Genomic DNA, 22562 nt, shown 5'->3' with positions numbered 1-22562 from the left:
AGTCCTATCCCAGAGGTTTGAGTATTTATGTTAATAAAGATGGAGATTTCTTCTCGGTGCGTCACACCCCCTTCACAACTTCCAATCCCTCGGCAGCGATGGGAAGACTGCATTAATCAAGGTCTGCCCCGTCCCCACTCCGAGGTCAGTCCTCCGGTCCGCTCCTCTCCCTCTTTCTTCTGGTATCCGTTTCGTTTTGTCTCGATTTCTTTGGCTGGATTTCTCTCAATAAAGGTGCAAAAATTATCCATCTATGTTTTGACTCTTCTTTCGATAAGATTGGATGTAATCAATCCAAAGAAAACATCTTTTCTTATATAAGAGCTGTTTCAGATGATCAAAAATCTCATCTTGGTTATCCTTTTTCCTATTTGCTTTCTTAAGTTGGTTTCGAGAGAGCTCTTCCGTTTTGAGTCAAGGTTTGGAAGGATCGGGTGTCCTTGCTTGCGAGGTTTCGGATTTTTATAAACTCTGAAATATTTTCTTTGTTGATCCGAATCGTTTATTACTTTCTTCATCGTTCCGGCTACTTCGCAGTTGTTTTAATTTGATCATCTGTTGGTAAACATGGAGGAAAGACTAGTGATAAACCAATCAAAAATCCCATCTCAGACTTTTCTTCTTTTGAACGTTCTTCAGTTTCTGTAATGTTTTGTTTGAGATCTGTCCGATGAACTTGGTTTTGGTGATTTTCAGATGCTGTCGCTGCTGAGACTTTTTTGGGGAATTTAGGTGTTCCGGACTTGGTGTTGAGATGGAGCAGGTGGAGGAAGCTAACCGAGCTGCTGTGGAGAGCTGCCAGAGTTCCTGAGCTGCTTTCCCAGTCTCAGGATCAAGTCCAGTATAGGAATCTGATGGCGGAGACAGGGAGGCTGTTTCAAGGTTCAAGAGAGTGGCCTCAATGCTCAGTGATGGTGTGGGTCACGCAAGGGCGAGGATTGCGAAGAGAGTCCAATCCCCCTTCAACCACAAGTTTTACTAGATCATCCATTGGCATTGTCTGTGATGGAGCCTTCCCCCAAGCCTCTCCAACTCCTGCCAAGAAGTCTGTCAGATACCTCACACCAGAGTTGGATTCCAGTGCTAAAAATCCACAGCACTCACCCAAAACCAAAAGATCTTACTTGAGAACCCAGGCTGGATTTGAACTCTTCTTCTTCTTCAAGGAGCGCTCTCCAGCTTGCACCACAGGGTCCTCCACGGCAGCCCATTTGCAGTTCCTACAACAGCAGCAGAGCAACCACAGGTTTCAGCTCCAGCAGCAGATTAAGTTGCAGGCTGACTTGTTCAGGAGGAGCAATAGTGGCATCAACCTCAAGTTTGAAAGCTCGAGCTGCACGCCGACCGTGTCGTCGGCGAGGTCCTTCCTGTCGTCGCTGAGCATGGATGCAGTGTGGCCGGCTTGGATGGGAAGGCATTCCATCTGATTGGCGAGCAGCGGCATCTGATCCAGTGAGCACGCATCTGCCTCCAAAGAGGAGGTGTTCAGGCAGAGGGAGGATGGGAGTGGAAAATGCGCGACGACCGGCAGATGCCACTGCTCGAAAGGAGGTGATGAGACCATCGAAGCTGTTCCTTGTTCTTGTTGGATTCAACACAGTTTTGGTTACTAATTCTTGATCTCTTTTGTTCTTATATTTTTGCAGGAAGCTGAGAATCAAGAGATCCATTAAGGTGCCTGCTATCAGTAACAAACTTGCTGACATCCCGCCCGATGAGTATTCATGGAGGAAGTATGGACAGAAACCAATCAAGGGTTCTCCTCATCCTAGGTATTTCTTTACTCCCAATACCAATTTCTCTTGGGCAGTTGCTTAATGCCTCTCGCTTAACTTGGATGAGTTTGAGCAATGAATATTATTATAGTTTGGCCTCCATGTTCCATGTAAAGGAACAATAAATGCATGCTGTTAAAAGCACATCGAGCTGATTTTCCTAATATTCCATTCTTTCAGAGTTGTCAGTTGCAGAAGTTTGTGCTCTGCTGGATTGTGTGAGAATTTTTGAAGAATTTTCTGAACTACAAATTGATTGTGGTTTCCCACAAACCCTCATAGTTATTAGGTGATGATATAGCACTGCTAAGATGGCATCGTTGATTCTGGTACAAAGAACCCAATTTGCTGAGTAGATTAAAATGCTCTCTTTCTATTGTGGAAACTAGCACACCCTTTACTTCCAAATTTGCTTCTTGTTGCCAAACTTTGTGTTGGATATACTCATTCAGCTCTCTTATCACTACATCGGGCACCTAAATTTGTAACACCATTATAGCAACCCGTGACGACAGAAGCGTTAAGTACAACTAAATAAGCAAGCCTGAATCTTTCTCTAAGTAAAACATCAGCAACAAAGTTTGTTCTTTTGTTTGTATTTATGCTTTTAAGTACTGGAATTATGACTATATAAATCCAGAAAGATCGAATCTTAGCATTTTGCTGAATGTTTGTTCATAATCAATTGCTGTTAAGTTCGTTTTCTTACTCATAGAAGAGCCCTATAAGAGAGAGCAAGTTTGATTTAATGCAGGGGATACTACAAATGCAGCAGCATGAGGGGCTGCCCTGCAAGGAAGCACGTCGAGAGGTGCCTGGAGGACCCCTCAATGCTCATTTTACTTACGAAGCGAGCACAACCACACCAGGTTGCTCGCCCAGTCTGCCCAAATCTAAGAGGCATTAGAGCTCTCCACCAGCAGCCAGCCCAGCTGCTGCTCCATCTGCATCCCAGCCTCCATTTTGGGGTGACCGAACCAACCGCTCCTGTATATGCTTACTTTTCTATTAGCTAAAGATCGAGGCAGTGGAGCAGTTGCTGATGTGGGTTAGTCTCTGGATCCTGCAAGCTTTCCAATATGAAGAGGAGCATACAAGAGGATACTCCCTGTCGAGCCACGTAGAAATGCTACCTACCTCAGTAATGGTTGAAGGAAGCGAACAAAGAACTCTTTCCTTGCTCAATTCACATCTCATACCATCACTGCAACCATGTTCAAAAGCAGTTGGATGGAAGTATATAGCAGACCTTTTTTAGACGACAATAGGCATTTTGTAATCTTGGAAGGGAATGGTAGCATTTCATGTTGCTCAAATTTGTTCTCTCCTTTGCTTTCATTCAGTGGTTTATCTCAATGTTTGTTCCGTGGATGACTTGGTGCTAGTAGTACCTGTCCATCTAAGCTCTGGTGGGCCATGCGTACGAGCTTTGTCTCCATGATGGTCCTTCTGGACCCATGAAGCTTCCATGAAGCCTCCATTCGATGGTGTTTTCCGAATGCCAGGTATTCGGTTATCATGGAGCTGCTAATCAGCTCGTGATAATACGGTGCCTTCCCATCTGACACTTCTGCAAGCCTTGCTCCGCTGGTAATGCTATCATTTGTCTGCTTCTACTGCGAGTCTATGACTTTAAAAACGCTGACAGATCTCGCTTGTTTGGATGCATTTGGAAGGCTGGCAGTCTTTTTCCTTTGTCCCAAAAATGGACGCTTGGAGTCTTGAATACATCTCTTTTGACTGTGCAAATGTTTGTTAGTTGTTACGTTCTTTTGCGAGTGCACAGCCCTTCAGGAAGGCATGAAAGAGACTCTACGAGTGGAACACTGGTTGGTGGCGAGCTCACCATTGTTGGAAACCGGAAGGAACTGGAAAATAGCTAATGCTTTCGTTAGGCCGGATTAAAGACTGGTTTCGGAGCCCCATTTGCTAGCTTAGACGGATGAGGGTCCTTGGAGTGCTCATCTTAGATGGAGTGCAGTTGTGGGCTCTGCTCTATGACGAACGAAGAAGATGGTGAGGGTGAACCAAAACTTGAAGTTCACGTTCAATGCAAAATAATGCATTGGCCATATGTGTCAAAATTTTCTATATGATAACATCTTGATCTAATAACTAGAACCAGCTAATCATAAGATCTATAATTTGTTTTAATCTTGGAGACTTAAATTGATCCATGGGGAACTGAAAGTGTGACTGGTGGCGTGTTCGAGACAATAAGTTCCTCTTTATACCAAAGGTACGCATCAATCCAGTTAATAACGGGGGAAGAGTGAGCGTAGTAGCTGGCGAGCCAACTTGGGGGTTCCTTTTGCCTTTTTGGGTTCTTAAGCAAGCATGTTCCTTCTCTTTTCACTAGTTTACAGTAATTGGGCAGCAGGGTTGGACGTCTGATGCTCTTTGGAGTTATCCTTTTCTTTTCTAGACCCATGGGGGAATGTGACATGAATAAGCCCTCTAGCCCCTAGTTAAAATACTTTAATAACCACCGATGCTTAACTATGAATTATGGAATAAATATGCGCCATAGCAGATTTGTGCTTTGGTTTAAAAAAAAAAAAGGAATAAGTTCATGCTTAATCTAGGTTCAGGTTATATCTTCCATGCGAAAGAATAATTGATCTTTTTTCGCAACATCGACCATCGGATCGCACTCTGCACTACTCTCAAAGCACTCCGAACTCCTCCATTTATCTATCTGCGTAGATCTCGAAGCGAACATTGCATTATGAACCCTGCAGTGCTAGTAAGTATCCTTAATGAAATGAGAATAGAAACTCATGCATAAATCTGACCTGCCTATTGTGCACTTTACTTGTTACAATCAGTACTAAGGTGATCTAGGAGTGAAATACAAAGTTAAAAACAACGAATAGACTTTTTAGTGTAGCTTGAGACTGCATTTAGATACCCCAAATTGGCAGCAGCATCTTATCTTACCCTGACATGGTCCTGTTTGGATGCAAACTTATAATTATCCATTGGATATCACACTCAGGTTTCCAATGGTATATAGTTACTCCAATACGAGATAAAGCATCAAGAGATGTGCGACAAAGATAAAATCAAAAAAATATTACCCGTTTATCTCAAGATATGCATTGCCAATGCTGGCTCCTGAGATGCCCTATTAATATCCTCCGATGCAATTTCATGAAATAGTTTGTGTTATAAGTATGCTTTTAACAAAGTCATTTGATTCTTTATCCAAGAAACAAATCTCAATAGAGGGTCAAGCTACTCTTTTTTTCTTTTAAACTACCTAATTGTCTAGTCAAGTTAAGTGCACCAGACTAGATTGTGGCTCGGTCGCACATGATTTCAGATGGTTCAGATTGGAGGACCCAAGAAGTAGAGATATTTAGAGAACCATTAACTAGAGCTGTAAACAGAGACCAGAATACACTTTTTAATTGACACAATCTAGTGGCAAAGTAGGAATTCATGACATGTTGTTGATTTCCATGCCATTCATAATGTACAAAACAACATCAGACCAACGAGGACCTGGTGATTGGCTTCACAGTGATTAGGTCATGAACTTTGCTTCTCGATCATTTGAAACTGCTGCCTTTAGTTCTCGTTGGATCGATTTCCTCGATGGCGACATCACTATGTCATGCCAAATTGAGCGAGATCCACATCCAGTATCACCATGAGGATGAGTTTCGCAGATTGAGTTAGCTTCCTCATTTAATTTGCTCACCCTCTCCAGGCAGCTGGAATTCTTGAGGGTTCATAGCAAGTTGCTGTCCACATCTTTCCTTGCTATTAGCTGCAAAATGATCATCCATTGATAAATTAAGACCGATACGCATAATAGCTTAAGTTCATAAATAATGTGGATAATTAACATGTTATCCTACCAAATTTGGTAGAAGTTGCGAGTTCAGATCTTTCTAAGCCAGCCGATTATTTCATCAATTCAGTTCGCATGTATGGCCCGAGCCGCACACTTGGCAGATTGCTTAAGTCCAATATAACACTATTAACTCGTTTTCTAATAGTTTAAGTCTTTGGAGTTTAGTGTTTAATTAACATGATTATGAACGGCATTATAGGTTCGATGGACTTGTATAGTTTGGCTACTTGGATTTTGAATGGGAAACTAAGAAAAAGAAGAGAAGACCTTGGCAGTTCCCAAAGCGTTGGTGCTGTAGAGCTTGGCGTCGTCTACAAGCTCACAGTATCTTCGGAAGGCACTGGCAAATCTCTGGTGGGACTTCAATTGGGACTTCACCCTCACTGCTCTTTTTATCATTATTGCTCTCCTGTCATTCAACAATAACGTTTGGCATAGTCAACAATTGGCATTTGCTCTGGACTGCAAAGACATCTTTGTAGGCCATCAAGAGAGAGTGAATTCTCATGCTATAGCTATGGGCTGACCTTGGGCTGGCCTTTTACCTGATTCCTCTCACTACTGCAAGATAGGCATCACACACAACTCCAATCAGCTCTATCCTGTAAGGCTTCCTCTTGCTGGTCTCACAGTTGTTATTGGTGTCATCATCATCGTCGTCGTCGTCATCATCGACTGGTTTCCAGTAATTCTCGGTGATGCTCTCATCTTCGGCAACCTTGTAACCGGCCCCCATTCGGGTAGCGCCGGCGGTGGACGGCTCTGGCCATGGCAATCGTTTGCTCGACGAATGGCTCCCATGAAAGTGTGCCATCCATGATCACATCCCGGCCCTCGTTGAGCGCAGTCACCAGGAGGGAGGAGGCAGCGTCTGTTGAAGATTGGTGCACCTATTGCAGCTTTTATGTTAAGCCTGGTTTTAGATTGGAAGGTAATGGCTAGCAAGGGAAGGTTATGAGCAAGACAGCTTTAAATATTAGGTGATCCAGTAGCTAAACATTAGTAACATTTTGGTGCTCATGCTGTATGCTCAGCGCTCAGGGGACTTGGGTTGGGCTTATCTAGGTTTCAGCTTTCAGGCCTATGATGCTGAGATTTTAGTTAGTTTTATGTAACAACTCAGAATCTCATCTCAAAACAAGACATCAAAAGTTATGAATTTACCTCCATGATTTTCATGACCCTTAACTTATAATTCTTAATTATCCAAAATAATCTGATTAACATAACAAAAAGTTTCTTATTAAACTTTGAAATGCATGACCGGCTTCATGAATGTATTATGTTACATGAACATATTTTACATCGTTCAGCTTGATAAACCCTAATAGCTTTTATCGGGTAAAGAACTGCCCTGGCCAACTCAAACATACCATGTCCCTTGACTTTAGCTACCAGTTCTTTCAAATTATTTAAATCTAAAAAAATCATCTATAATATAGTAAAAGCATGCTAATTAGTATATAAGCATGTTAATTATAATAATTATTCTTCATAATCTCGATCCTTAAACCTAACTTGGGTAAAAAACGGAATGTTCTATTCTAAGATTCAATCATTGTACTAAAATTATTCTACATAATCCCATCGTTTCAAATGTATTTGCTTTTAAGAATAACATCTTGCTTGCCCTCAAGATATCAAGAACAGAGGAGTAGATAGAGGTTTTGATGTGTTACCAGCTCGGCGGTTTGGAGCATGTCGTTGTGGTGGCCTCTTGAGCTGATGGCTCGGTAAATGACATCTCTCTCTTTGAACGCATCCGCTTCCACCTCACCGCGTTCGCTTTTGACCAAACTCACTGCAACCAAAATAAGCCCAGCATTGCCTTTGTTACTCCAAAAAATTAAAAGAATCATATCGATTACAAGAATTGATTTATAAAAAAATAAAAGTTTGAAATATATACGTATACTGAGACATGTTGCTCAATAGCCTAATTAGAGCCCAAATAAGATTTATAGACGTATACTGAGTCCCCTCTTCTTTGTGACATCCGTCGGTTGGCGGGGGAGTGCAGTATTTCTGTTATAGTGGCCATGAAACAATATATCATTGACTGCATGTCTCAAAAAAAAACCACCATTGGAACCCACTGGTGAGATGTGGTTATGCCTTCAATTACTTTTACTTTTATTTTTATTTTTATTTTTTTAATGAAGAAAGAGGTAAAGCCATCCAGTTTTTATTAAAAAAAATTACAGAAACTATTTATTAAAAAATATTAAAAAAATAAAAAAATAATAATAAATTTTATTTTGAAAAAGTAGTCGTTCTGCCATCAGTTATACAAACAGTCATGTTACTGATGAAAAGGGAGGGATTCACCATAATGGTAGTACATTGCCACAAGTTAGGAGCTGGCTGCCACTCCTTCCTCCTTAATTGCCACACTTGCTATTTGTTTAATGCAAAATTTGTGCTTATTAATGGTACGTAATTATCAGTTACTACTCTAATTGTAAATATTAGCTTAGCTCCCTTCCATTGATTCCCAGTAAGTGGAACTATCAGATCACACAGGAAAGCAGGGAGAACTGACTACCTTTCCTGCCTGAGTTCCAGCACATTTCAGTGCATTGCACTTCTCCTGAATTATATAACGGAAGTGACTGCTAAATTTTTTTTTATCGCTCATATTTTTAGGGGTAAGTCACAATGTATCTACTAGTAATAAGAGATTGTGAGAGAAGGGACCTCAATTTCTGGCAGCATGGACTTACTCCTGCTCAAGTATGTCATGAAGCACAGTGCTCTTGCCGGCACCCATGCCGCCGCCCATCAGAAGTAGAACCGGGCGCCGATCACCGCAGGCCACGGGGACCATCGCATCGGCGCACCGGGAATCATCGTGCGACGCGATCCCGATGGCCTTCATCTCCTCCACCAATGTAGAGAACAGCCTTGCCACTTTCAGGTCCCTGTTACCCTCTCAAACCTCTGTTTCCTGCGTTCCAATAAACAAGACAGGCGCTGCATGCATTCATTCATGTCATTGAGTCAACTTTTTTGGGGGATTTGCTTATTGATCAATACTAAATCAAGCGCATTATAAATGAAAAAGTTGGATGGAAGGTAATTCTTCTGGGCCCACATTTCATCTCCCATACAAAACTTTAAACCAAACCAAACCACCACAAGGCCATGATCTTCTACAAGATGAACCAAGACAGAGAATAATTGAAGGCCCTTTGCTCATGAATGAAAAAGTTGGCTGGAAGATATCCAAAAGAAGATGTGATTTTGGGCCCACATTTTATCTGCCATGCAAAGCTCGGATCCAAAATAAGCCACCTCAAGCGTAATTTCCACCACCGAGCTGATGGACCAGTCCAACTATAAAACAACATGCACAAATGCACATGTATTGTGCGCTTTCCTTTTCTTCTCTAGTTTTATGTCTCTTTTTCCTCCTTCAAATCACTCCCTCTTTTTCAAAATCTTTGCACCTAAGAGATTATGAAATCTAAGAAATGGTATAGGTATAATTTCTAAAAATTATGTATCGATTTACTTAAAGATGTATATCAAAAAAGTTTACAGTACGTATCAAAAAATCGATGAGTTTGTATCACTTAGTTATGTAGTATGTATCGGTAAACATAATGTTCTGAAAGGCATATATCAATTTATTTTAGAGATGTGTATTGGGGCTGTTAGATGACAAATTTACTAAGTATATATTACTGGCTATGTACCATATATTTGTGAATACCATATTTTGAAAACTATATACCGATTTATCTAGAGGTGTATATTAGCTTGCTAGATAACTAATTTGCTTAGTGTGCATCACCTGACCATATAGACCGTATCTTAAAAAATATATTTTAAAAATGAGGAAGAAAGAGAATTATGTGTACGATTGGTTTTTCTTTTTTTGATTTTTTTTTATATTTATAAGACTAACTACTAGGAGCCATCCTTAATTTTTAAGTTTCTCCTTTGAGATGGACATTAGCGGAAATATGGTAAAATAGAAACCTGCTCTATATTTCTTTCTTCAGTGCCCGATTCATATGATTTTTGTTCACAAATGATGGGACAGGGCTAGCTCCCAATACTCACATAACTACCGACCAAAGAATTAAACAAGGTCTTCGATGGTTGTTAATATCTCATAATCATACTGGTCTGATTATTTCCTTTTATCTATAGTATGTCTGTCATTAACAAACAGAGGAGTAAGGAGTGCCCACCTGGTAGCCTCCATGACCATGTCCTTGAGCTTCCTTTTGGGTTCTCCATCAGCAGTCAAAACCTACATAAATAAATAAATAGTCAAGATATAATAATACACCATAAAAATGATAAAATTGATGAAACAAAATTAGCAAGGGGGTAACCTTTTGTTGATTGTTCTATTACCTTAGTAATCATAAGAGTGGCGTGATCCCAATGAAATGCAAAATAACCTAGTATACACCTATCTAATTCCTCTATAAATTTCAAACACACGGTTTCAGGATTTGAGTCACCAGCAAAGAAGGCAAATATGCTGTCTTCACACCCCTTGGTTTTCCTCAGGAAATCATATGCTAATTTGCATAGCTGAGGGCATTCATTTGCATCCTCAAAACCCAACTGCCTAGCTGCCAAAACATCATCAAATTAATATACGACTTAAAAAATCCAAAAAATTTAGTTCTCGTGTTCTCATCAAAATAGAGCTCTAAAAAAAATGAAGGAAATAATATAATCAAGGACATGGGTCCCCACCTTGACACCATACTATATAATCATGGTTGTGAGATTGTTATGCAAGAACACGGATGGAAATGTACTTGAACTCTTTGTACCTATGATATGATTCTCATAATTCGTTGAAGTACTAGAGCTGATCATGAGCTAGGTTTGGGCACAGAAAATATCTAATTTAAATAAATCAAGCTTAAAGCCTAGCTAGTTTAGACCCGAGGCCTGGCCATATTCTCAATTTTAATTCTATAATGAGGTGTGGGGCCAATCACCATCATGGAAGATTGAATTATAATTCACAACGAGATTTAATTATAATTCGCAACTAGCTGGTGACTAAAAAAGAGATAAAGACATCAAAAAGCTAAACACAACCCAGGGAGAGAGAGAGAGAGAGAGAGAGAGATTAAAGGCCGAACGCCAAGTATCCGAAAAACCATGAGACTTGGCATATAGAGGTCTGGTGTTGCAGTGAGATTACCCACGTAGTGGGAGAAGCTCTCGAGCTCCTCGACCCCGCCGGAGTCCGTCAACACCAGCCTTGGCATCAGACTAGTGTCTCTCACCGACCGCTGCTTCTTGCGGTGGCAGCCCACCGCGGCGGCTATTGCACCTGCGTTAGAGACCGCGACAACATGGAGAAGGAGAAGTTAAAGTGATGACATCTAAAAGGAGTGATAGAGATTGGGTCAGAGGATCTTCAGTAAGAGAAGAAATAGAAGAAGAATTTGGAGAGGAAGCCCCAAAAAGAGAGGAAGGGAGAGGACATATATAAGATCCGAAAGAGAAGAAGAGGGGAGAGAGAGAGAGAGACTTCTCCAATAAAATAAAATAAAAAAACGGAGGGGAGAGAGTGCTTACCTTCGTGCATGATGGTTGGATGAATAGATGGAGTTTTGATCCCCTTGGTGTTGAACGTCCAAGAGAAAAAGAGGGTGCAAACATGCGACAGGTAGAGTATGAGTTTTCTGATAGAACGGATGACGCCGAGCCTGGCCTTCTTATAAAGAAAAGGGAAAGCATTGGAAACTCGTCATTTCCTCCGATCTGCTGCACCAAGGATCATGGTAAGATAACGGAGTTCCTTGAAGTTTGCTTTTTGTCGACGATAAATATCTTGACTGTCTTGGCTTTTACCTCGAGCATCGATGAGGTCGCCCAACATTTTTGAATTGTTCCAAGCTTTTTATGTAAAGGTCGTTTGAAGAATGGTCAAAGTCCCCGTAATCACCGGAGAAATTATATCCTACATGGTAAGCCATTCATTTCTGTGAGTCATATTCATCAAGTGCTTACTTCGCTACAAAAATGAGGCTCTGCTTTTTTAATATTAAACAACAACACCATAAATTATATGCCACAAGATTTATAGTTATTGAAAACAGTAATTATGTCCTGTGGTATTATTACTAGGCGAGGAAAATTTTCGGACAACATAGCTGATGAAATATTGTCCATTGCCTGGCTGATAAATCAGACCAAAGTACCAAACACGCCTCACCATTGGGAAATTGAATTTGCAGCACAAAGATCTCTACCCGGATGGAGCTCTGTCACGGATAGGAAGAGTATGAGTAAAAAATATTCTATCCATATCGAACACTCTCTAGCAGAGAGGAGGCCCAGTGAGGATTACTACGCGGTTGAGGTTTTTCTCACCCCTTTCTTCCCTTTTCTTAAGCAAAAAAAAAAGAAAAAGGAAAAAGAAAAAAGAAAGGAAGAGGGAAAGCGAGAAGGAGGGAGCATTGGGGAGAAATGATAAAACACCATAAACAAGGCTCAACCCTTTGGTTCCCAAGGGATACAGAGAACAAAACACAAAGGCACCAAATGCCAAACTATTCGAGTTGAGCTTAGAACAAAAAATGGGGGCATATATTTTAACATAGAGAAGCTCCTTAATATCAACTAGAACAATTTCAAACTTTAACATTGATTTGTGTTGTAATAAAGGCTTTAAAGCTTTTTGTTATATTTAAGAAAAAGCTACAAAGCAACATGGAGTTTCTATACATAGAAAAAGGTACCATATAATGAAATGAGCCTGCAATTTGTCGATCAACGATTGCCCAAAAAAAAATGTCAATTGATGAACTATAGAATCAAGACATCCTTATTATTTAGTATAACAACTAAGCATAATTAGAAAACTTTTCCTGCGCCGTATCAAATCCAACACATTAGAATCTAGAATTTATAACAACAAGCAATAGTTAGAATGTCATGAGATACATGCCTGAGTTATATCTTGGCTCCTTCACAGAGGATGTTCATTTTCATGAAGCAAACTGCATATAACCCAAAAAATCTTCTATCAGGGAATGCTTTATAAAGTCGGCAATTTATAGTTGATTAGTAGAACTAACATAAAGTAAATGAGATTATAAATAGAGACTCGAAAGGATAAAATATATGCATGTAATATGCTTGTCAAGCATGGAGTCATAGGTTAGAACATGGAATGCAGGATAAAATATAAGAAGTGAAAAAAATAAAATAGTAACTATAGTTTCATCGATCGATATAGAGAAAATAAAGGGTGCAAGAGCGCTAACTAAGGGATGTTACAAATTCATAAATATTGGATTTAAAATATTTTTACGTGGCACGTTGGACATATGCCTAATTCAAGAGAAAGATACATATCAAGCCTGACATACAACGATATGGCAATTAGCACGTGTATGCACATTATTGGTTTCAAGGGAAGAATTACCATTTTAAATTTGAATTTTTTAAGATATGCCATAATATAAGTAGGCTTTATTTGTAGTTTTCATACATTTCATACGTTTTTTTTTCCTCTCTAAAGCATTGCAGAGGCAAAGAAGAGCTGTATCATTTCATGTATATGAAAAAAAGAAGTATGAAGGTGTGTTTATGATAAATAATTGATCTAATTAGTTTACGTACTTTATGAATGAGATCCATCAAAGCTTGATATATAGGGGCTGTTGGCTTGGTGGATGGATATGGTGAACCGTTGAATGATTAGACATAGTGTGTGCTAGCTTTTTGACTTTATGTAATGGAAAATTTCTTATGATAAATGAGTTGGCTTGTTGAATAATGCAAAGCAATTCGGTCTAATGATGGTTCTTGAAAATAAGAATTTGCTTATGATTGGTTGCCAACCAATGATGAGGATAATTTTCTTCATATAGCATATGATTATTCCACAAAATATTAACTCATGGAAACTTAGTAGAAGTTTTAGTGCGGCATCTTTTTCTTTCCTTAGCAGATAGCTTGTTCACTCTCATCTGGAGTCAAAACTTTTCACAACAATGTATAAGAACTAGCATCATTTTGTGCCTTATTTTAATCTATTCATCGCGGCTAGGTCTCACATCACTCGGAAGCATAATCAAGAAAAATTGCTTTAGTTCAAAATTTCCACAAGAAAAGCTCATAACGGTGATTGCATCCGAGAATTAATAGATGGCAACTAGATCTAATCCATAGTCTCCAAATCTAGTCTTGAGCGATCACTTTTAGCAAAAACTTGCATGCCCCAAAACTAGCATACATGATGTTGAAACAAATCAACTTGCTGATTGGCTAACTGGATTGGGTACCTTATGGGTGAAATATTGATGTAATTTTTTTGTTGAAAGAATATTGATGTTATTTATAACAGTAGTGCAACCCTACATTTGGTTCTTGCTTCTCCTATTTTATGTGAATAGTGAATGGTGCATATTTATTCAATATTGAGACTTTGCCTCCATTATATCAAAAGTCATAGGGGAAAAAAATCACATGATGAAATAATCATCATGGTGAATTTTGATGAGTATGTCTCGGACGGAGGTACGCGGGGTGGCGCGGAGTTTATTATCAGGGACCCGAACGCCAAAGTGGTGGTAGCATGTGGCTGTCAGCTATTCGATGTTTCAGTTCCTAGTGTAGAGTTAAGCGCCGCGTGGGCAGGCCTTCGACTTGCTCGGCTAAATTTGCAAGTTCGCTCAGTCATTTTGGAGGGCGACTCGACTACGGTTATCAGATAGATTCAGGAGGTCCGAGGGGTGCGGGTGACAACCACCCTCTGCTTTGTGATATATGGGCCATGACGAGAAATGGAGTGGCCTTTCAGGCCAAGCATGTCTTTGTGAAGCTAATGGGGCTGCGGATTGGATGGCCGCCTATGTGACAAGCCATACAGATAGTACTATGTGGGCTGGAGATGAAGAGCTGCCTCTAGCCCTTCGAGATATTTTGTTTTCTGATTTTATTGGATGTACTCATATTCGTCAAATATGAATTGTCCGTTCCAGAAAAAAAAAAAAAAAAAATCACATGATGAAGACGGATGATCAGAGTCGTCGCCAGTTATCCACGTGGCAACAGCATAAAACCGAGCACCGTATCGGCCCACTGGACACCCCCTGTTGCTTTCGTTACAAGCCAGGCGAGGGCAGAACGGCGGCAGAAACCCCGTGTCTCTCTCTTCTTTTAAAAGGGGATTTTCTGGTAATTTGACAAGGGCCTCTCGGTCTTCTTCCGGAAGAACCCTCTTCCCTTTCCCCGGACGCGGACGCATGACTCCATAAAGAAGCACCTGGCGGGAAGAGCTCCTCGTTCGATTTCGACCCCCTCCTCGCCCCCAAGAAGAAGCATTTCCTCGAACACCTTCGCTCCCTCCTCATGGATTTGGACCCAGAAGGCCTATTTCGGGATGATTCCGACTCCGAGAGCGAGTTCTATCGGGTCGGTTTCCCTCCTACTTCTTTCCCCCTCTCCAGTCTTCTGGTTTCTCGAATCTTTCTCCGTGTCTGGAATCTTCTTGTTTCTTGAAATCTTTTTGTGTCGTTGTTTTCAGGAAAAAGATTCCACAAAGGAGTTTGTAGTCTACCTCGTTGATGCGTCCCCGAAGATGTTCGGTGCAGCAAGAAGCGATGTGAGTTTGTCTTTCCCATCTTCAAATTTCTGGCATTGCGATTTATAGCAGGTCAAATGATTTTTCTTTTTAAAGATCTTTTTTGGTGTTACTGTTCTTTTATTTGGGAACTTGGGAATCATGCAACTCGTGGAACGAGTATTCTGTATTCCTTTTCCCTATCGTTTTGAGTAAAAGAGAAGGGTGTAAATGGGTTGAAAGTGGGGTGACGGGAAGAGATTCTTGGATTTCTGGCTCATAATTTATGCGGTGTTCGATGTTTTCTTCTCTTTCTTTTATGTGGTATTATCGTGGTTTGCATGTATAGTCCTTCCATTTCCTCATATGATGACATTTCTTTCTCATCGGTTTGTGCTGTTGGATGTAATATAGCTGCATTATATGGGTTACAGCTGCACTATCGTGAATTTTAGTATGTCTTAACCATAACCAAGGGCAAGATTTTTTTTTTTTTGTCGACTTAATTCTTTAGTTCGTATGATGAAAATCAAAGCAAGTCAGAAAATGCAAGAGAAAAAATATACTTTAGGAAAATGCTACGTCTTCCCTGAAAGATCCTTGAAACAACCGTGAACCATGGATTTCAAGGAACGGCCAGCTACAAAGTTGGCACTTAGATTCCAAATTAACACCTGGAGTTTCCTGTGTGTCGCACCAAATCTAGGTTTATACCTTTTGGGTACGTTTCTGGGGAAACTCACCAGAGATGGCCTTGCAGTAAAGGTGGAAGTAATAGATTCAACAAAAGGAGATATTAGGTAGAACTCTGGAGCAACCTAAAACAAGGATGAGTAAAAAACATCTCTAGCATAGGAAAGTCCATAACACATCAAGATGCTTTTTGAGAGCTTAATTCGAGGAGCGCAATAAATCATAAAGTTGAAGCTAAATGACCTGATTGCAAGTAAACTTGATGTCAGGACAAGCATCTGCTATAGTTGGATAAGAAGCCTGGACCTTTTTTTATTAAAAAAAATCTATATTTAGAGAAAAATTAAATTTGCTCTCTGCGCTGAATCAAGCAAAATGATACTTTCAGTGAAAATCACTTTTATTAAAATATGAGTCGATCATGGGTTAAGACTCGCTGCCACAACCTGAATTCACCTAGAAAAAAAATGTGATCCATGCCCTCTATGCATGAGATGCAGTGCACCATTTCTCGGGAATGCAAGCCTTCTACTCATATTTTGGGCTTAAACATTTTAAACCTTATCGGCATACCTCATCTTTGAATAGTTTTGAGGAATTTCACTTTTGTGACATCATCATGATTGAAGCTTACTTGACAAAAATAGCAGATACCTCGTCGGTGCAATTTGTTAATATGATTTGGATCATATCCTTTTGCACTACTTATGGATGAACTTACTGCTAATATTTAGGAAGATATATTATGATATATGTTATTTGCAGATGATATAGTGCTGATTCATGAGAAGAAAAGATTCCATATTACATTGGACTTGTAGAGAAAAACTTTAGAGGATAAGGGCTTAAAGATTAGTTGAATGAAGATAGAGTATATGAAATGTAAATTTTGTGAGAATGAGAATGAAAATATGATAATTTACCTAAAAAAATGAAGATATGATACCAATTAAAATTGATGACCAAGAGATGCCAAAAAGTGACAGTTTTGTTATTTAGGATCTGTATTGTACAAAATAACGAGGAGATAGACGAATATATGTATATATATGTATGTATAATAGAACTGGAGCCGGTTGGATGAAGTGGAGAGGTGCTTTTGGAATATTATGTGATAGGCAGGTGTATACCTAGGAAACATAAAGAAAAATTTTATAAAATAATATTGTATGGCTTAGAGTGTTGGACAATAAAGAAAGTGCATGAAAATAAGTTGAACATAGCTGAAATAAGAATGCTAAGATGGGTATGTGATACAACTAGAAAAGATAAAACGAGAAATGAATATATTAGAGGAGCTGTAGGAGTTGCACAAACTAAGGACAAAGTAATGAAAAATCAGTTGAGATGGTATGGACATGTACAACGAAGGAAGACCTAAAGAGGCTCGAGTTAAGAGAGTTATGTTGAAGGTGTTAAGAAAAGGAAGGAAAGATTTAAGGTGACATGGATAGAGCTTTTAAGGAAGGATATGTAGAAACTTGGAGTAATATCAAAGCTGGCCCTAAATAGGAATACTTGGCAAATAAGGATCCATAGAGCCAAACCCAAATAGTTGGAAAATGGCTAGATAGTTATGGTTCCGGTTTTGGTTATTTGGACCATTTGCATAGTAAATTGAACTTGTTAGTTATCTGGATTTAAACTATTCTCAATAGTGCTGATGGCACCTTGCTTCATATATTGATTTAAGCATTACCTATCTCAGCTCACTTTTGGTGAATTCTTGCTTCTCATTGAGTTAGACAGCTCCACTGGGATCATCGCTATAGTACGACATGCATAATACGTCATTTATACATTCATGATCCCTGGGCACATCTATAAGCTGAAATATAGATTGATAGCATGATATTTGATGCTCACTACGTAATTGTTCTTTGCTAGACCAATATATTATGAGTCAATGACTATTGCTAAGCCCTGTAGGTGCATAATAAGCATCATCAACCTCTTGCATGCCTACATCACCTCACAAGGTATTGAAATTAAACATATTATCCGTTGATGGAGTTTGTAATTTATTGTTATTTCTTTGTATTTTGAAGATTCATGGCTGACTTCTTAAATTGAATTTTGTTCCGACCCAAATCTTCTTCATGGAATCAACTTAGCATTGGCTTAGCTTTGTTTGTCATTAATTTCAATCTTGAAAAGGAATGGTTTGTAAATAAAAGCTACTCATATGAACATAAAGTTTGAATCTCCTTACAAACATTTATGTATTTTGATGCTTATATAGTTATATTATCATTTGAAAACCAGCATCATAAGAGCATGGTATTGCTCATTTGCTTTGATGTCAGCACTAATAAAATATTCTTGGTAATTGGTTTTATTGTTGCTTGCAGGAAGATGAGAAACCAGAAACACATTTTCATGCTGCAATAAACTGCATTTCCCAGTCATTGATGGCCCAAATTATTGGTAGATCCTATGATGAAGTTGCAGTTTGTTTCTTTAACACCGTAAGCTGTTGATCTTATTGGGTTTTTATATTCATATTTTATTCATTTTCATTTCTTTAGCAATTGTATATTTGTAATCTGTAGGTGCTCAGGTTTATACAAGCCTCCCTTATTGAACTGTGGTGTTTTAAACCCATCTTTTTTTTTTTTCTAAGATTTGAATTTATCATTTTTGAAAATTGATGATCATAACAAGCACCTAGAGTGGAAGTTGTTAGTGCTGTTAGTTGTAAGCAGTGTTAGCCTCACTATACGGAACCGGACAGTTTGGGTTGTACTGAACCAGTCAAGAATTGGAACGGTTCGGGCGGTCTGGATGGTTCAGTGATTTCAATCCTTAATAAAATAACAAGCCTCTTGTGTTGTGGTCCTAATTCGCTCAATCTCTCTCCCTTTCTATTTGGTCCTTGATAAAACCATGAGCCTCCCAGCTCTCATGGACCCAATTCGCTCAATCCCTCTCCCTCTCCCCCTCTTGCTCGATCGTTCTCTCTCTTACTCTCAATGTCTTCTCTCCCTCTCTGAAGAGGTCTATGGAAGTTGAGCAAAAGCCGGAGTGGAGGAAACCTTAGAGGAGTCCCCTGGCGGGACCAAAGATGGAGGCGGAGCCGCCCACCGGGCCGAGGACAAGAACCCTGATGAGGGTTTCCTCTCTCCCTCCCTCCCTCTCTTTCTCCCCCTCCCTCCCTCTCTTTCTCCCTCTTCCTCCCTCTTCCCCTCCCTTTTCTTGTTTCAGTTCGTCTTAGAATGGTGCAGTAATGATCCATGCCGTGCCAAACTGATTTGGCTGGTAATCCGGTAACACAAACCTTGCTTATAAGTATTATGTGGAAGGGCTTTTTTTTAGATCTTGTATGAGAAACATTATGGAGGATAGCTTTGTGTACCCTCGATTATTATTGGCTTTAAATAGGGTCACACAGGTCTTATTTCTGATACTGAGCAACTACTAGCTCAAATGAAATTGGTTTAAAGCAACAATGCTTCTTTCTTAGCAAGCTACAATGTCTTGTAGAAATGGGTCTTGAAACCATTATGATTAGCACAAAGTTTGGCATATGCTAGATTGTGTATAAAATTACCTTTGAAAATTCAGGCTTCAAGCCATGCCTTGGCCAGTTTCTTAGATGAAAATTCTTTTGGGCTAGTTTTTGGTTGCTTTTGGTCAAGCCTAGGGTGCAAATAAGCCGAGACGAGCTGAGCATCAAGCTGCTCGGGCTCGACTTAGAATATTGAGGAGCTGCTCAAGCTTGGCTTGAGCTTGAGCAAAGTGTAACATAATCTGCTCAAGCTTGGCTAAGTTTTTAGCTGAGCTTTAATTGAGCTACGTCAAGCTTTCCCCTATTTTTGCACTACAAAGTGTTCAGGCTCGGCTTGTCTATGAACCGAGCTCTGAAAATGTTTGAGCTCAGCGTGGTTTCTAATGAGCTCTAATTAAGCAGAACTCAAGCTTGCAACCCTAGTCAAACCTAAAGTGCAAACAATTATATATACTTATAAACATGAATATTTTTTTTAAAATAAAATATAAATAAATAAATAAAATTTACCTAACCCTAGAACAGACACTTAACTTTCCTACTTCTCTCTTCTGCCATTCCCTCATCCTACTTCCTTCTCCACACCTTCACTCATTTCCATTATTTTGCCTTCACCTCTCTTTACCTGCATAATGCTGAGGTTGAGGATTGTGCATTTTGAATTTGCCACAGTTGTGCTAAGTTGGGAACTAGCAGGCCAATTGAAACTCTAAATTAACTGGTGAGAACCCACAAAAGCCAAATGCAAACCAGTAGTGTCAAAAAAAAGAAAAAAACTCATAGTATAATGACGATCATCAACCAAGTCAAGTCAAAATAAAGAGAAAAGGATGAATCGAAGAACTTTGTAGATCAAATTGTTCATATATCTATTACATTTAGTAAAAAGTTTGACAAATTCTCTGAAAATGAAGTGCTGAAAATTTGGAGCCAAATGATGATTTCTTAGTAAAAGAAAATGTTGAAATATGTTTTTTTTAATTAAATCCTAAAAGTATTTATACTTTATGTTTATTTTTGGTAAGAGAAGACTGCTATTAGAGTTCAATATTCATCTACTAAGTAACAGTGGTACTCCCCCTAATGAAATTCCCACCTTTACCCCAGCCAATTTGCAAAAAAGTTGTCTGTCCTGATCAAAATAGGTCTAGTTTACTATTTAGCTTATCTCGAGCTATCAAAATTGGCATTGGCTTCTCATGGGTGTAATGTTGATATCCAGTGATGATTGAAATTGGCAAAGTCTATGGAGAAACCTTTGTTGTAAACCTTGTAGGCATTGATTGAATAGAGGATGAAGAAATTTTAATATAAGAAAGTATGTGGAATTCCTTGATTGTACTGAATTATGTATAGCAATTGTAAACTAATCTATTAATTGATAATTTATACATCCTTGGAGTAATCACATGGAATCATAAACCATATCTACCTGATATTTTTGTGTATGGCCATTTGATGGTTTGTATACTTGCATCTATAGTTTTATATCTATCTAATGATAACTTATTCTTCATAATTTGAACTACTTGGCTGCATGCATTTCTGTTTCTGAGATAATGTATTTCTTGTTAAAAACTCATCACATGTTATGCTTTCTACTTGTTACAGAAGGAAAAGAAAAACTTACAGGATTTAAATGGGGTCTATGTCTTCAATGTTATGGACAGAGAATGTCTTGATAGGCCAACAGCAAGGTTAATTAAAGAGCTCTCTTATGTAGAAGGTAATTGTTAGAGATGATTTATATTTTTTTTTCTAACAATTGTATCTAATGTTTGTTCCATGAAGATATCAAATAATTGTCATCTCATGTCATAATAATCAGAAGTTTAGAAAATTTGCTAGTTTGTTTGTAACCTTTGGATATATATATTTTTTATTTTTGAGAAGAAATGTGGCAGTACCACCTTTCCTAATTGAACTTGGAACCTCTTTTGTAAGTACCAAGGTGCAAAGTCTGCCATTCCATCACTTATAGTCCTGTACTGACCATACCATGTACCAAGATTCGGTTTGGTTTGTAAGCCAAACTTGCTAGTACTAGTGTAGACTGAGCGGAATCATCCTGTATCGCCTGGTAATGACTTGTACTACCCAGTTTTAGCTAGTACCGAGGACGGAGTGAGAAAAGAGTGTTGGAAGCCTGCCTCGGCACATGGTGTGTTCTGCACCATACTGAACTTAACGTACCAAACTGTCAACATATTGGTACAATTTTTGGTACCGGTTTTGTGGAGCTTGCCAAGGAGAAGTGCCAGCCAACCGACCAATGTCCCATTGGTTTTTTAACCTTTAGATATAACCAAAAGCTAGTTAAGTAGACATCCATAGGAGATTGTTCTCAGTTCGTTCAATTAGTTGATTCAGCTAAAACTCCTGTGCAACTATTAGGGCGTCCCACCTATTGTTTCTTTTGTTTTCCTACTTTGTCCTTAGACCATCTCTCTCTTGAAAAATAGAATAAATTATTGTAACACTCATTTGATCAGCTATGTATATATTGTTTTCTCTTATTTAAACTAAAAACATTTTCCAAAGGCACTATCAAAGTGTATGTTTGCTACAAAGGCGGTCTACTAATCTTTCAAATACACCCTCCTTCAAGTATTTCCCTGTAAAAGAATTCTTTGTGGTAGTGAATCTTATAGAGACTGTTCATACACAATACTAATTTATCACATGCAAAATAAGAGTTGTCAGATTTAGATAATAAGCAATCCCGATATTATGGTTCAGGTTATAGTTAAACAAGGGCAGTGTTAAATAATACAACATTCTACACAAGTGGAAGAAGCCATTAAAATTTTGAATTCAAGTGCTAGTATTTGATTCATGGAAAAAAAACCCTTAAGCTCAAAAACATTGTCGGACCTCTTCATGTTTGGTAGGCCTACGATTGGGCCAGGCACCTGGACACGAGCTTTTGGGTCATGATTTTAGATGTGGACCCAACCTGTTGAATAATTGAGTTGGTTCAGGTTCATGGAAAAGCTTCTACACACTTCAGGTTATTTAGGATGGCCAAAACCCAACACCGTGCATTTGGGTCTGAGAGTGAGTTGGTCTAGATTTGGGTTCCATGCAAGATAAGTAGAACTTAGACAATTTATTCTATGCTTAAAATAGAATAATAACAACATGCACGATAGGTAAGTGTAGAGAACA

The 22562-nt window shown here is 39.0% G+C and overlaps 1 protein-coding gene and 2 pseudogenes across 2 annotated transcripts in view; 2 read left to right on the top strand and 1 right to left on the bottom strand.

Moving 5' to 3' along the window:
* Positions 1-745: 745 nt before the first annotated feature.
* On the top strand, positions 746-3117 carry LOC120108522 (annotated as a pseudogene).
* A 2117-nt stretch (positions 3118-5234) lies between these two features.
* LOC120108524 lies at positions 5235-11382 on the bottom strand (annotated as a pseudogene).
* A 3343-nt stretch (positions 11383-14725) lies between these two features.
* Positions 14726-22562, top strand: part of LOC103704542 (ATP-dependent DNA helicase 2 subunit KU70) — a 29878-nt gene continuing 22041 nt past the window's right edge. For both annotated transcript variants that reach the window (XM_008787881.4, XM_039122146.1), the window contains exons 1-4: positions 14726-15045; positions 15158-15235; positions 18238-18354; positions 21006-21120. In XM_008787881.4, coding sequence (XP_008786103.2) covers positions 14983-15045; positions 15158-15235; positions 18238-18354; positions 21006-21120 — 373 coding nt within the window. In that variant the 5' untranslated portion in view covers positions 14726-14982. The remainder of the gene's footprint in view (positions 15046-15157; positions 15236-18237; positions 18355-21005; positions 21121-22562) is intronic.

This window comes from Phoenix dactylifera, unplaced genomic scaffold, assembly GCF_009389715.1.
Source record: "Phoenix dactylifera cultivar Barhee BC4 unplaced genomic scaffold, palm_55x_up_171113_PBpolish2nd_filt_p 001377F, whole genome shotgun sequence".
Classification (NCBI taxonomy): domain Eukaryota; kingdom Viridiplantae; phylum Streptophyta; class Magnoliopsida; order Arecales; family Arecaceae; genus Phoenix; species Phoenix dactylifera.
The sequence above is the reverse complement of the archived record's forward strand: the minus strand, read 5'-3'. Positions and strand labels throughout refer to the sequence as shown.